At 51.1% G+C, this 13,489-nt stretch overlaps 7 protein-coding genes across 7 annotated transcripts; 4 read left to right on the top strand and 3 right to left on the bottom strand.

The window, feature by feature from the left end:
* Positions 1-151: 151 nt before the first annotated feature.
* LDX57_003217 (OPI10 family protein) lies at positions 152-853 on the bottom strand (the record flags this gene model as incomplete). The annotated part of the gene is made up of 1 exon (XM_046084859.1): positions 152-853. One exon carries the CDS (start codon positions 851-853, stop codon positions 152-154), a length of 702 nt encoding a protein of 233 aa, XP_045940822.1.
* A 431-nt stretch (positions 854-1,284) lies between these two features.
* LDX57_003216 (thiamine pyrophosphokinase-related protein) lies at positions 1,285-2,340 on the top strand (the record flags this gene model as incomplete). The annotated part of the gene is made up of 2 exons (XM_046084858.1): positions 1,285-1,325; positions 1,413-2,340. The coding sequence occupies 2 exons, from the start codon at positions 1,285-1,287 to the stop codon at positions 2,338-2,340; spliced, it is 969 nt and encodes a 322-aa protein (XP_045940821.1).
* Positions 2,341-2,645: 305 nt separating this feature from the next.
* On the bottom strand, positions 2,646-3,207 carry RPB8 (DNA-directed RNA polymerase core subunit RPB8; the record flags this gene model as incomplete). Its single annotated transcript, XM_046084857.1, has 2 exons — positions 2,646-2,751; positions 2,876-3,207. 2 exons carry the CDS (start codon positions 3,205-3,207, stop codon positions 2,646-2,648), a joined length of 438 nt encoding a protein of 145 aa, XP_045940820.1.
* Positions 3,208-3,554: 347 nt separating this feature from the next.
* ELP4 (elongator complex protein 4) lies at positions 3,555-4,791 on the top strand (the record flags this gene model as incomplete). Its single annotated transcript, XM_046084856.1, has 2 exons — positions 3,555-4,017; positions 4,076-4,791. The coding sequence occupies 2 exons, from the start codon at positions 3,555-3,557 to the stop codon at positions 4,789-4,791; spliced, it is 1,179 nt and encodes a 392-aa protein (XP_045940819.1).
* An 882-nt stretch (positions 4,792-5,673) lies between these two features.
* Positions 5,674-6,582, top strand: SEN34 (tRNA splicing endonuclease subunit SEN34; the record flags this gene model as incomplete). The annotated part of the gene is made up of 1 exon (XM_046084855.1): positions 5,674-6,582. One exon carries the CDS (start codon positions 5,674-5,676, stop codon positions 6,580-6,582), a length of 909 nt encoding a protein of 302 aa, XP_045940818.1.
* An 833-nt stretch (positions 6,583-7,415) lies between these two features.
* Positions 7,416-8,313, bottom strand: LDX57_003212 (RNase P/RNase MRP complex subunit; the record flags this gene model as incomplete). The annotated part of the gene is made up of 2 exons (XM_046084854.1): positions 7,416-7,627; positions 7,746-8,313. The coding sequence occupies 2 exons, from the start codon at positions 8,311-8,313 to the stop codon at positions 7,416-7,418; spliced, it is 780 nt and encodes a 259-aa protein (XP_045940817.1).
* A 1,082-nt stretch (positions 8,314-9,395) lies between these two features.
* On the top strand, positions 9,396-13,473 carry LDX57_003211 (putative nucleosome remodeling complex ATPase subunit (Snf2h); the record flags this gene model as incomplete). Its single annotated transcript, XM_046084853.1, has 5 exons — positions 9,396-10,929; positions 10,983-11,187; positions 11,241-11,750; positions 11,823-12,312; positions 12,361-13,473. The coding sequence occupies exons 1-5, from the start codon at positions 10,518-10,520 to the stop codon at positions 13,471-13,473; spliced, it is 2,730 nt and encodes a 909-aa protein (XP_045940816.1). The 5' UTR covers positions 9,396-10,517.
* Between the last annotated feature and the right edge of the window lie 16 nt (positions 13,474-13,489).

Below are 13,489 nucleotides of genomic sequence, written 5' to 3'. Positions count from 1 at the left end.
AGGCAACAAACGAGATGACAGACAGAATGAAACAAAGTATACAGTGCAACGAGCCAAACCAAACAAAATATACCCACAAATGCATCGGGACATCCAAAATCCCACAAAGTACACCTATAACGAGCCCAAATAGTCCTCGGTCGACAACCCATCACCCGGACGCACTGGGATCCTCACGTTCCAGAAACGTCGGATCCATATCAATCTTGCGCTCAAACTTCGCCCACCAATCGCGGAACGACTTCAGCGGCACGACATCCTGATCTGACGACGCAAAGCTCGCCAGGAAGTTGAACGCATTGCCGATGATGCGCTGCGCCAGCACCTTCGTCGTCACCTCTTTCTGCTGCCTCGTCTGTCGCACAAGGTCTGTTGACGGGCCCGCGCCCGAGCTCTCCGCCTCCAGCGCAGCCAGCTGCGGCGCAACCGTCTGCACCGGCTCGATCGAAATCCCTAACGTCACCATTCCTGTCGTGCCCGGTGCTGCGCCCCCTGCCGTACCCGCTGCGCCTGCGTCCAGCATCTCGTCTTCCTCCTGGGCCTCTGTGCGACGGGGCTGCGACGGCGGCGGCTGCACTTTGAAAACGGATGAGGGCTTCTCGTTCGCGAGCGCGCCGATGAAACGGAACTCGGGCCCTGTGGGCGGAGGGTTGGCGTCGGGGAATTGCACGTAGATGGCGGCTGCGCTGTCCTGGGGCAGGACGGTGCCGGGGAGGAAGAACACGACGAGTTCCGTAAAGGAAGGCTCCAGGGGGAAGGTGAAGGCGAACTTGGTGGCTTGGCCGTTGGGCTGTGCGTCGACTGCGACGATGTCGGTGAGACAGGGTCTGCCAGGGACGATGACGGAGAACATGGCGGAGATTTTCTGTCAGGCGGGGAGAAAGAGGGGGTGGAGGGGAAGAAAGGAGATCAGAGGAATGCGAGTCGACTCAATGGCATATATTGCGTATAGTGTAGGAGGAATATGGTAGTGTCAAAGGTCTATAGCCAAGGCGATTTAGCGTGAAAGGTATAAGAAGCAGACGAGCAGCAATAAAGGCCGGGAAGCTATCTAGAATTTCGATGATGGAATCCGGCAGAAAGAAAGCCGGCAGTGACGAAATGGAAATGCCCTTATCGATAAGGGTTGGTGGGCCTGAGCGGCAAGGCGTCCTTCCCGTTGCGGCTGGAGGGGTGCAGATGGATTTACTTCTGTATATATTGCGCTGTCCATAGGGTCCCAGCATTTGCATTCTCTCTCTCTTTTTCTTTTCAATTCCTCTCTCTCGCTCATATACCGACAAGATGGTGAAGTCGAATCTCGACCTGATCAACGAATGCGACAAGTAACTCTCTCTTCTCTCTATCCCTGTCACCCCTCCTCTCCATGTGAAGCCATTTACCTATCTAATCCCATTGACACCCCCAAATAGATTTCCATACCACCAAGATGACCCAGCCTTCTACGCCACCCACATGAAAAATTTCTACCAATTCCGCGTAAACGGCTGCGATGCTGTTCTCGGATACATCGTCAAGTCCGTCGCGGAGAAATTCTACTGGCCCGAAGACAGCTGGGCCGTGGACTCAACCCAGCAAACCGTTACCCTGACCACGCCAGTCGACGCGACCCCAGCCCAACGCACACAGCTCGTCGCCAAGACACTCGACGAGGCCGTCAAGCGCGACACCTTCCAGATCCTCAAGGGTTGGCGCAACGAGATGTACCCCGTGTTCGGCCCGGGGGGCCAGTTCCTGCTCGAGATGGAGCGCTCCGCGAGTCCGCTGTTCGGCATCGTATCGTACGGCATTCACTGTACCTGCTATGTGGAGGATGAGCAGGGCCTCCGGATCTGGGTGCCCAGACGCTCGCGCACCAAGCAGACGTATCCCGCCATGTTGGATAATACCGTGGCGGGCGGGATGAGCACCGGCGAGAAACCGTACGAGTGTCTGGTGCGCGAGGCCATGGAGGAGGCGTCCCTGCCGGAGGACGTTGTCCGGGCGAACGCGACGGCCGCCGGATGTGTCTCGTATATCTATGTGCGGGACCCGCGCGCGGGCGGGGAAACAGATCTCTCGCAGCCTGAGGTGGAGTACGTTTACGATATCAAGCTCGGGACGGAGGTTGTTCCCAAGCCCTGCGATGATGAGGTCGAGGCGTTTTATCTATACACGGTGGACGAGACGAAGAAGGCGTTGGCGAATGGCGAGTTCAAGCCGAATTGCGCGGTGGTGTTGATCGATTTCTTCATCCGCCACGGCATTCTGACGGCCGAAAACGAGCCTGATTTTCTGGAGATCGTAGCGAAGATGCATCGCCGGTTGGAGTTTCCCACGGCATCTCACTTTGTGAAATGAGCTACAGCTACCCTTCGCGACGATACATTATCACCGTACAGCGGATTCGCATTTTAAGAGAAAGATTTGATATTCTATTTCATGGGTTTTTTTTTTGTGTTTACCCAGCCAGTCACCAATCGAACGCCGACGCTGCAACCAAATCATCCAACCAATGTGCACTTTGTTTCTTGTTTTTGTCTTTCGGGAGGGCCTTTTGTTTGGTATGGTCCCAGGGACCAGGATCTTCAAAAGAGGGCAGTTTTCATAGATGTCCAAGTATCGAATATAACGGATTATTCACAGCAGCACGGACATTTGCCTTTCTATTTCTTCATGAGCAGATACACGTAGTCGATTCTCAAAGGCGCCAGCTTCTTGTAGGGTCCTTCAAGGTAAAGCAACAATCCACCGAAGGAAATGAACACGGCCCTATATCAACCGAGGCGGAATGAATCAGCACAGCTCACATTTCCTTTTTCACGAGGATGGAATGGGGAGGGACGAAATGCGCCCTCCGCGCCAACCACCACGGTGCAGTGCAGTCCAAACTTACATATTTCCGGCCGTCGAACCCTCCTCAAACCGATAGACCTTACCGTGGCAGACATAGTCGTAGTCGTTGGCCAGGGTCTGCTCGCCCATTCCGACATCCCTCCAGCCCGTCTTTGTGCCGCTGTCTTCCTTACCGTCGAGGGAGAGCGTCGACGCCAGAGCCATCGATACGGACTCGCCGACCACACAGGGGTACAGTTCGGAGTTGACATCGAGCGTGAAGCTGGTGGCCGTGTCGGACGAGGTGCAGGTCAGTCGGGCAACGCGGTCGTATTTCTGCGAGTTGATCCCGGTGATCGTGAAGGTGTCTTCGAAGAGGAGTGGGTCCGACATGGTTGCGACCGCGGAGTGTATGGATTTAGTGAATCGATCGGGTGGGTGTGTTAAGAAGGTAAGGAGAGTCCGTCCGGCAGAGAGGCGCTAAATGAGGGAGGAAATGGACGCCGTAACGATGGCTAGGTCGGAGAGAGTGGTGGACAAGAGATTGATTGATGCTGGGAACGGGGAAAGGAAAAGACAAAGCCGCAGCTTTTTTTTCTGCTTGCTTTTTGGCTCACCGCCGCTTTTACTGCCGCCCGCAGGAAAGTCCGCCGCCCGCCTGCCCCGCAGCACATCCTGGAAAAAAAGACAAAAAGTATCGCGAGACTGTCAACTTTCCAATTCGTGAACAAGAGTTCAAAATGTCCTTTCGCAAGAGAAATATAGGTCTTTCGACCGGCGCGGATCGTCAGAATCCCGCCGCGCCTCCGCAGCAAGCCGCAAATACGCCGGAATCGAGTCCCGGTATTCGACCCTCGCCCGACGATGGACGACCAACTACTTCGACAGGCGCGCCATCGCTGGATAATCTTCTCGCTGGACATGGTGGTCTTCCGATAGGAAAGACATTATTGATCGAGGAGAACGGGACTACGGATTTCGCGGGCGCATTGCTACGATATTATGCGGCGGAAGGTGTTGTGCAGGATCAGAAAGTTCACGTTGTCGGAATGCCCGAGCAATGGGGTAGAAGTCTCCCGGGTCTGATTGGGCCTGCAGAGGCCGCCGATGATAAGCAGGATAAACGCAAAGGGGAGCGGATGAAGATTGCCTGGAGATATGAACGATTGGGCGAATTTGGGACTGGAGTGGCCGGATCAAGAGGTATGGATCACACTCATCCCAATGGTTTGGCGAAAGGCCTTTGTACTAACGGGAACAGCCCCTGCTGCGCCTTCGGGGGATCAAAGTCAAGCACAGAACGGAAGTCAGGCCGAGCAGCCGGCATTTTGCCACGCCTTCGATCTCACCAAGCGTCTGACCCATCCGGGTATCACAAACATCACCTATATCCCGCTAGCGCCGTCCAATGAACCCTTGTTTGTCTCAGTTCACAAGCGTCTCCAGGCTGCCATCGCCCAGAGTCCGCCCAACACTGTTCACCGCATTATCCTGCCGTCCTTGCTCAATCCCACGATATACCCGCCGGAAGTCTGCCAGCCTGAGAATCTCTTGCCTTTCCTTCATTCCCTCAAAGCTCTGTTGAGCTCACCCACAGTGCGCGCGACAGCCATGATCACAATCCCGCTATCCTTGTTCCCGCGATCTTCCGGTCTTGTCCGATGGATGGAACTATTGAGCGACGGAGTTATCGAGTTGTGTCCTTTCCCTCATTCGGCAGACGCCCTTGCGACTTCGGGAGCTGCGACAGCGCATGAGGAACCACCGCAGGGCATGCTCAAGGTACACCGGTTGCCCGTGCTACATGAACGTGGCGGAGGAAGCGATCAAAACATTGGCCAGGACTGGGCGTTTACATTGAGTCGGAAAAGGTTCGAGGTTAAACCGTTCAGTCTACCGCCGGCTGAAGGAGACAAGGAAGCGCAGGACGGAGGTGCAGCGGGCGGAATGCCGAAGAAAGCGGATCTCGAGTTCTGAATTCTGAAAGAAACGCCATTACGAATGTAGAAAAAGGCATCGATCATTCTTCGCGGTCAGATTCCACCAGGTTCTCGAGCTCGATTTGTTCGGACATCGCAGGCCCAGACGAGGCCATCGTGCGAAGGTAATCCCTTCCATATGCGTCGGAGTCGGGTCTCATTCTGGGGAATTGGGAGCGAAACCGACTTCCGAGACACGACGATAACGCCAGCCACACTGGTCGACAGGGTTAACCAAACACTCGCGGTATTGGATGGGGTCAAAGCTACCTACCCAAGAGTAGTAGAACAGGTGCAAAGAACACTAGGAAGAGCAACAGAAAGAAGTTCATGGCGGCTGCAAAGGCTGCTGTCGAGCTGGGAGTAGATAGAAGGTGTGAAATAACATCCAGGTTCAGACGGTCTTCTTCCCGTAGCTCCGCTCGTGTTGCCTCAGGCAGCCAGTTGATCCGTGCAGATGACCCGTCCAAAGAGGCATAGCGCCGGCCCGCCAGGGCTTCTTTTTCTTCAGCTTCGCCCACCGAATTTTCTCTTCCTCTTTCACCTTCATCATCTCAATCGACACCAGCTCTTGGTTTGCTCGACAATCCAGAGCTTTTTTTATCCTGTGATGTCGCCTTGTACTTAATGGTAAGCTTGCATTTTTCCTTTTGTCTTGATGTACCAGCTCTTGCATGATTATATAACTACTATAATCTGTCAATCCCCTGAAGCTCATTTATATATCTCCATAACGAGCATACGTGATTGAGAAACGTATTGAAAATGATTTGCATTATATTCCTGGTCTTGATGTGAAAGCTATATTTGTGAAGCTCAAGCTAACGTCGATCATGGTTACAGATTTGCTACTAGTCTTTGACCTCGTGTCCCCTTTAAAATGAATTCGGAGCCCTCCCTTCCTATTCCGATCTCGTATATCGCCGGGAAATACTTTCTCTTCTCCATTGATGCTGTCACGTATTTGAGACGGGAGCATCATGTTTGCGGAGTCCTGTCCGGCACTCTGCCGCAGATCCCCCAGCAAAATGTCTTCTTGGGGTTACCCCTGGAGCTGATGCCCGAGGAGGCAAGGTTACTGGTGGAGAAAGGTGTAGCTTGCATTGTAGACGAGGTAAACGCTCAGAAGCAGGGAATGAAGGCCCTCATGGAAGAAGACCGCAAGAAGTACCTGCATGATCTAGAATCCCAAGGTCTCAAAGCCATGCAGCTGCAGAATAGTCGCAAAGAACAACAAAGAGAGCAGTCCCTGCAGAAAATAGCTGCCAAGAAGGCGAAGAAGGCCGCTGAGAAAGCTTCTGCCGGTGATAAACCTGAGGAGCCAATTGTTGATTTCTTTGCCGATAATCAAAAGTCCGAACCTAGTGAGACCTCGTCAAATGTTTCAAGCACTCCCGATCTTGCCCTGGGAATAACTCCTCCGACATCCTACCCACCGCTTCCGTCGAAGCCGGCTGCTGAGCATTTAATGCCGCTTCCACAAGTGCCTTCGTCCTATCCCTTGTTTGCTCATCTACATTCGGAGGGGTACTTCCTCTCCCCGGGTCTTCGATTCGGTTGTCAGTACCTTGCCTACCCGGGTGATTCTTTGCGCTTCCATTCCCACTTCTTGGTCGTCTCCACGGAATGGGACCAGGAGTTTGACTTGATGGACCTTGTTGCTGGTGGCCGTCTGGGTACTGGTGTCAAGAAAGGGTTCCTCATCGGCGGTGCTGAGAAGAAGGATAATGCACTTGATGGGGAGAGTGACAATGTCAGGACCTTCAGTCTTGAGTGGGCTGGAATGTGAGATGAGGCCAAGGTATACTTGAGTTTGGGTTACCTGCAGCCTGTCACTCCGTTAGAGTATCATATCCGCACATTTTTCCTGCCACGGCCTACTCCCTTAGGGACTCGTGTCATGGCAATGAAGACGAAACGCATGAGTTACGATCACGGCGCTCCCCGGTGCGGTTATCAGGCGTGATACATCAAGCGCCACCGCCTATGAGGGTCCCTGTCGCTTCGAGTCACAGGATTGGATAGTTCAGCCCGACGTGGCTAGGCTGATCTGCTTCGCCAGTTGCTACTATCTGTCTAAGACATACTTCCGGGTGCCACATCCGCATTGCACGAAGAATGGCTTATTCTGGACTTTCCGTACCAAATATGAAGAATATAATTTGTATCTAGAATATACAACAAACGGCCTATCGGGTTTGTTATGGCTTTAAGAATCATCTTGAAAATTATCCGCACAATCAGTAGTGACCGCTTGAGGAGGAAGCGTCGATGGCGCGGTAGGTATGTGGGATGCTATCTGGCTTGTTGCCAGTGGCTATCAGGCAGGCTTGCCGACGAAATAAGCGAGTTCCCAGTAGGAAAAGCTGTTCAGGCACAAACTGTCACGACCAGTGCCACTCTGCTCAGCGCTCAAGGCTCATACCAGGCGCGCTCTGTTCGGCACATACACCATACAGAGTATGTCGGCCCGAGCCTGAGAAGATCAAATGTGTGACCCTGCAGTGTCATTTTCCCTTGGTCTTTCTATGATAGCATGGAAAAACTCGTCTCTGTATCCTCGTAAGGATCAAGATGTTCTCATCATCCAATAGCAACTGAACGTGAACGACCGCGAGTCACTCAAAGATACTCCACATTGCGCCATTTGAACTTCTTATTTGCGCGATCGACAGGTCGGTTCAGGAATTGGCTTCCGTGCAATTCAAACGTGAGCTCCTTCTTTTCGGCGCTGGGTTCATTCTTCTGGGTGTCGGGCTCGGGGGCGCCAGACTGCGACTGCGACCCTGGCAACGGCACCGTAAACCGAAATATCGTCTGTTCTTTCGGGATGGCTGTACATAAATCGTTAGTCAACCTATGATCGCAAAAATCTCCCTCGGTCCAAATCACCCGCAAGAACAGTGCTCCTATATGGAAAGAAAAGGAGATAAGAACAACACAAAAACTCACTCTTAACCACATCCCCCTCCATAACAATCACAAACGTAAACTTCGTATCCCTCACCACAATCCCCTTCATACCCACCCTCCCCTGACTCCGACTCCGAACCACCTGCACCTCTGCGCCATGAAAATCCGCACTCGCCAACTTACTCCCATGCGACAGCGGCGTAACCGCCCCGGCATCCCTCCTCGCACCACCACCCCCTTCCTCCTTTAAATCCAATATCTCCTGCATATACCCGACCCAAAGCTCATGCAGACCCTTAAACACCGCATATTTGCACTCTTCCGCAGGAAGGTCGAAGATACCTGACGCGCGCTTCTCGCGTGCCGACAGCGCCCGGGGCTTCTGTTTGCGCAGGAAGTATTCTTTCTTGCGGAGTCGGTGGTGGCGACGACGGTTGCGGTTATCGGCCGGGGTGGGCGATGTAGGGCGTAGGTAGAGGGGCTTTTGTTTTATGCGGTCGGTGAAGAGGTCGGAGGCTGTGTCTGGGGAGTGCGCGCGGGAGAGGAGCGTTTCGGCGATGTGGGTTTTGCGGGGTTTTGGTGTTGTTGCTGTTGTTGGGGTGGACATTTTTAGGGAGAGGAGTTGTTGTTCAGAATGTAGTTGTAGTTGTTAAGGGGTCATGGGTTTGGAAAGGACAGAGGAGGGTTGATTATTGGAGAGGGGAGAATTGCGATGATGTCGGAGTTGGAGAAATTTGTTATCGCGATAAGGAAGGATCACATGGTCGGGCTGCCCTAATTCCCGGTCAATGTCTCATGTAGGATAGAACGCCGACCGGTTATTAAGACTCAAAGCTGTAACAAATGGAAGAGACTAATATTTTCCGTTTTAGTAGTTGAAAAGGGCATGCGAAGTTAGTAGGAATCCAGTCATTAGGTAGCACAAAATGGTATCTTCGGCAAAACGTCAGGAAGATCGCTTTATATATTTGCCCTGAGGCGACTATAATCCACCTTCCCCCGACAATATTACATCGGGCAATACCAAAAATGACCGGTTAACTTAGTATTCTAAAACTTCCCGATAGATCATTTATGGAAGCCCTGAAAATATCTCCAAACTCTGCTCTCTTAAGGTCGATGTTCGTGGAAGGATGTGTGCCAAATGTGTTAACTAGCATTAGCATACCTTCCTAAGGTCTATGTGATCAAGAAGTCGTCCCTGACTTCCATGATACTATAAAAAAAACAGAGCCTGCTCTCTGGCCAGGTCTGCACGATTTTCTTTAGGATGAACTGCTTCCATATGCCTTTCTCAGTGAGTACATCGCGAACATACGGGGAATCGACTTTCAACTTCTTAAAACCCTCAGTGGCTAAACTTCGTGAAATATTCAACCGTAGTCCTCAAGACAAATTCCTTTGTGATGATCTCTAACCGAGAAATATATTGATATCTAGATAACAAGACAGAGTGCTTTGGGCTAACGTTGATTCTGCCTAAACCTCCTTGGAAAGCCTCCCTCAGGACAAGAGCAGGGTGTCAACCAAGAAGATGGGACTATAAATTACTTCGTTGACGCTTTGCTAGATCTAGACTTCCTTTTCTTGACATTTTCAAGAGGCATCTGCTCATTGAATCCTCGGACTTCCAAGACGTCATTATCATTAAGCAATCGAGGGGTGACAGCTACGGTGTGGGAGACTGAAAGGCTTTCCTCTCAAGGCGACGAATCAGATCATCTTGGATTTACAGCTAATATAAAAGGACAACCTGTATATTTTGATTAGGCTTCCTACTAACGAATTCATGTAAGACTTCTACGGGCTGTTTCGGTTCTTTTTGCTACTCACCTAACACCTGTCTCAGCCAGGAGACTGACACCGAGACAACGCTAATCTTAAAGGCAACTCTAATCTGCACAATGGCCCCTGATTCAGAAAAAGAAAATTCAAAGACAAGGTCTTGGAAACGAAGTCAATCTTCTCGGAAACCTAATCTGGAGTTCATCATCGGGATCAAGGCTTCACTGAAGCCATGCCCCAGAAAAGTCAACCTTAAATCAACACGAGTCTGGGGAAGGCATAAAGTTAAAGCTTATCGGAACGACGTCCCACATCCACTTGTATGGCTGAACTACAAACCTTGGCGACAACTTTCTGCGTGTTACTCCAGAAGTGAGCCGACTCGAGTCGATGGAAATTGAAATAATCCCATGTTGACCAAGCAAAAGTTTCCAACAAACCCAAAACATTGATGGTCTTACGGCACCAGCTTGAAAGGTCAAGCTGCCTAAAAATGACAGTTGTGGGGGACAAGATCACTGTTATCAACTCACTTGGCATCCTGGAAACAGAAAAGTGAATGCCACTTGATGAGGTCATCGCCTTTCATCGCTAAACTGATTCTCTCTTTCCCATCATCCATCTTCTCTTTCTACCAACAGTCCCTTGCGTAACACCAAGCCGTTCACTACACCTACAACCCTACCATATGCATGCAACAAAGCAGTTCTCTTGTCACAAGTGGTGAATACTTAACACATTCTCACTCCACGTTCATTCCAACACAGAACACAGCAAACCAACCCAAGAACTCACCAACCAACAGCACCCTATAATGTCGACTCCTACTAATACTGCATTCAGCAACGCACCTCTTCATCCCGAATAAAGCTTTGACACTTTGCTTGTGTTACTCCACTCTCTCCGGCTTGCTCAGCTGCACCTCAGCCATAAATTCACTTCCATGCCCTGCACACCTCCGTCTCACACAATTCGACCCATACCTTCAGATATCTTGGCATCACCGGTGGTTTTCATTTCTCGCCAATGTCTCAACACAAGTGCTTGAGAATTCACTGGCCCCTACAGGGGGCCAACACTGCTGTGTTTCAAGACTTGGCCGTTCACTACATCGTGGGAATGATGCTTTACCTACTCTTCAGTCTGCTCTACCCTCTTTCACCTCTAGAGAAACATCAACGCTCTACTCTAGCCCTTCGAAAACCAAGACAGACTTCGCTCGGACTTGGGATCCAAATAGACAAGATGCGGTCTCCGACGAGCTCCTACGGCTCTCCTCGAACACCCTCTACCCCTTCATTCCACTCGAAGTCCTTATTCTCCCCAGGTTCCAGTCCTTTGTCGACTCCACCAAGCAGTCCGATTATATCCATTCAAACGCCGCCTAGCTCGCCGTTACAGCCGGAAGATTACGACCTCAAAGACCGGATATCCGATGGTATGTGTCATATCTCCCAGAGGATATACGACGATGACTGACAGGCAAACCAGACGAACTTCCATCGATTCCTCTCTTCCATAGCGCGGAGCATGTATTCCAAGAGATCGAATACAGACGACACAGTTTCTTTGCGGCAATCAAAGAGCTAGTGACTCCATTGCTCGGGGAAGACAACAATATAAAACATTTTGCGAATCTTGTCCGCGGCAAGAACGCAAACCTAGTACCGGTCGGACCAGTTAGACATCCTGCTGGGTGAGTAGAAATCAGAGCGCTGTAATTGATTCCCGAGGCTGACTATACGCCAGTGTCCAAGCAATACTCAAGCCTCACCAACGTCACGGACTCGATTTCCTCGTCTACCTCCGACAAAACGGCATCGGCGGTATCCTCGCGGATGACATGGGACTCGGAAAGACCATCCAGACACTTGCACTGTTTCAGCATGTGAAAGAACAAGCCGATTTGATGAGCCCTGAGCCAGCTCCCTTTCTGGTGGTTTGCCCTTTGAGCGTCATGAAGACCTGGCTGACCGAGATTCGGAAATGGACTCCTGGACTGACGGTGATCAAGTTCCATGGCACGGCTGAAGAAAGAGAGAAGATCAAGACTCTCGTCAGGCGGGAGAGAAACTCTATAAAGGGCATTTCTGCTGCGGCTGACATTGTGATCACGTCTTACGAGACCCTCATTTCCGATATTGTTTGGTTCCAGCGTGCCTTTTACTGGAAGTACGTTGTGCTTGACGAGGGTCACAGGATCAAGAATGGACATTCCAAACGGGCTCAGATGTTAGCTCGAGTGCGGGCGGAATTCAAGTTAGTCTTAACTGGGTACGTCATTCAAGCTCTATCATGCTTCTATGGTTATACTGACAAGACTTGCCTTAGAACTCCTATCCAGAACAACCTTAGGGAACTGTGGTCGATTTTCAACTGGTTGTATCCCGACGTGTTTGTCCCATCAACTGAAGATATCTTTAACGATGCATTCTCATTGAATGAGGGCAGGTTTGATCGCTCATTTCTCGAAGATATCAAACGGTTCCTGAACTTGGTAATGATTCGACGAAACAAAGATTCGCCGGCCCTGAACCTCAATATACCTCCCAAATCAGAGACCATTATCTCAGTCCCACTGTCGACCTTACAGCATTCTTGGTATCTCAGAATCTTGACCGGTGCGGGGGCTCTCCTTGACGGGGAAGAGAAATCTTCGTTTATGAACAGTATCCACAAACTCAGGCAGGCGGAGGGCCTAGATGAATGCGAAGAAGACACTGGCAATGGCGTCTCAGTCCCACCAACCTCTCAGCTTGGACACAAAACAGAGAAACAAAAGATCCGCATTCTCGATAACATCCTGATGGAACTGCGAAAGGTACGCCGGTCTAAATTCAAGCTTCAATTGCAGTTCTAAAATTTCCAGTGCTCGATTCACCCTTACCTCTTGGACGACGCGATACCGGAAGATTACGCACTTGGCAGCCATATAGTAGAAAATTCCGGAAAGTTCGTCGTCCTGCGAAAGTTTCTACAACAATTCGTGATCACAGAACGTAAGAAAGTGGTCATCTTCTCGGGCTTCGAGCAAGCCTTGAACCTCTGTGAAGATGTCCTGTCTATGATCGTGGCCGATGGCCAAAATGTGAAGCACGTTCGGCTGGACGGAAGAACACCCAGTGCCATGCGGAACCTGTCCATGTACCTTTTCCAGAATGATGCCCGGTACATGGTATTCTTTGTTTCCATCCGAGCCGGCGGCGAGGGTCTGAATCTGATCAGCTCGTCCACTGTATTGTTCCTCGACGAAGACTGGAACCCACAGGTAATGAAGCAGGCCGAATCACGCGTCCACCGCATTGGTCAGACTCAGCCAGTTCAGATCTTTCGTATTCAAGCAAAGGGCACAGTCGAGGAGCAGATGACGCGACGTTTGGTCAAGAAGGCGTATCTAGCAGAAACAATCACAGGGAACACGGATGTCGAGCCGTATACCCCAGTCAAGGCGATCGGATTTGGTGACGGCTTTCAGCACCAGCATCGCTCAACGGCCTTGCGCGACACTTTGTCTGGTCTGTTTGGCGACATGATTTCCAGCACTGTGAAACCTTCATTCTTGAAAGACCTGAACACATATGGCTGGAAAGACCTTGTCGAGTTATGCGCGGTTACTGAGAACGAGCATCCCCAGTCCTCTATTCCTCAGACCTCTATTACAATCGATGAAGAAAGGGCATGGATGGAACGATCCGCCCGCGTCAGAACCAACATCTTTAACGGTGAGGCTGTCGACACCAGCGGCAGGTCATTTTCGGTGTACAAAGAGACTATCCCTCTGGACCTCTGCCGCGCTGACAGGAGGATCGGAAAAGAACGCACGGTCATGATTGATGGGTTCGCTGTCGCAAAGGACAGCATAATCGACAGTGCCCCCTTGTCTCCGGGTGGTAAGAGCCCAAGCACTGAGAAGGAGGAAGAGCGCAGCTCAGCTGCCAAAATGTCTCACGAACTCGTAAGTCGAATAATTTCGTCATGTTAGTCGAGCAGCTAGATAA

Source organism: Aspergillus melleus, assembly GCF_016097325.1.
Source record: "Aspergillus melleus strain CBS 546.65 chromosome Unknown contig2, whole genome shotgun sequence".
NCBI lineage: Eukaryota > Fungi > Ascomycota > Eurotiomycetes > Eurotiales > Aspergillaceae > Aspergillus > Aspergillus melleus.
The sequence above is the reverse complement of the archived record's forward strand: the minus strand, read 5'-3'. Positions and strand labels throughout refer to the sequence as shown.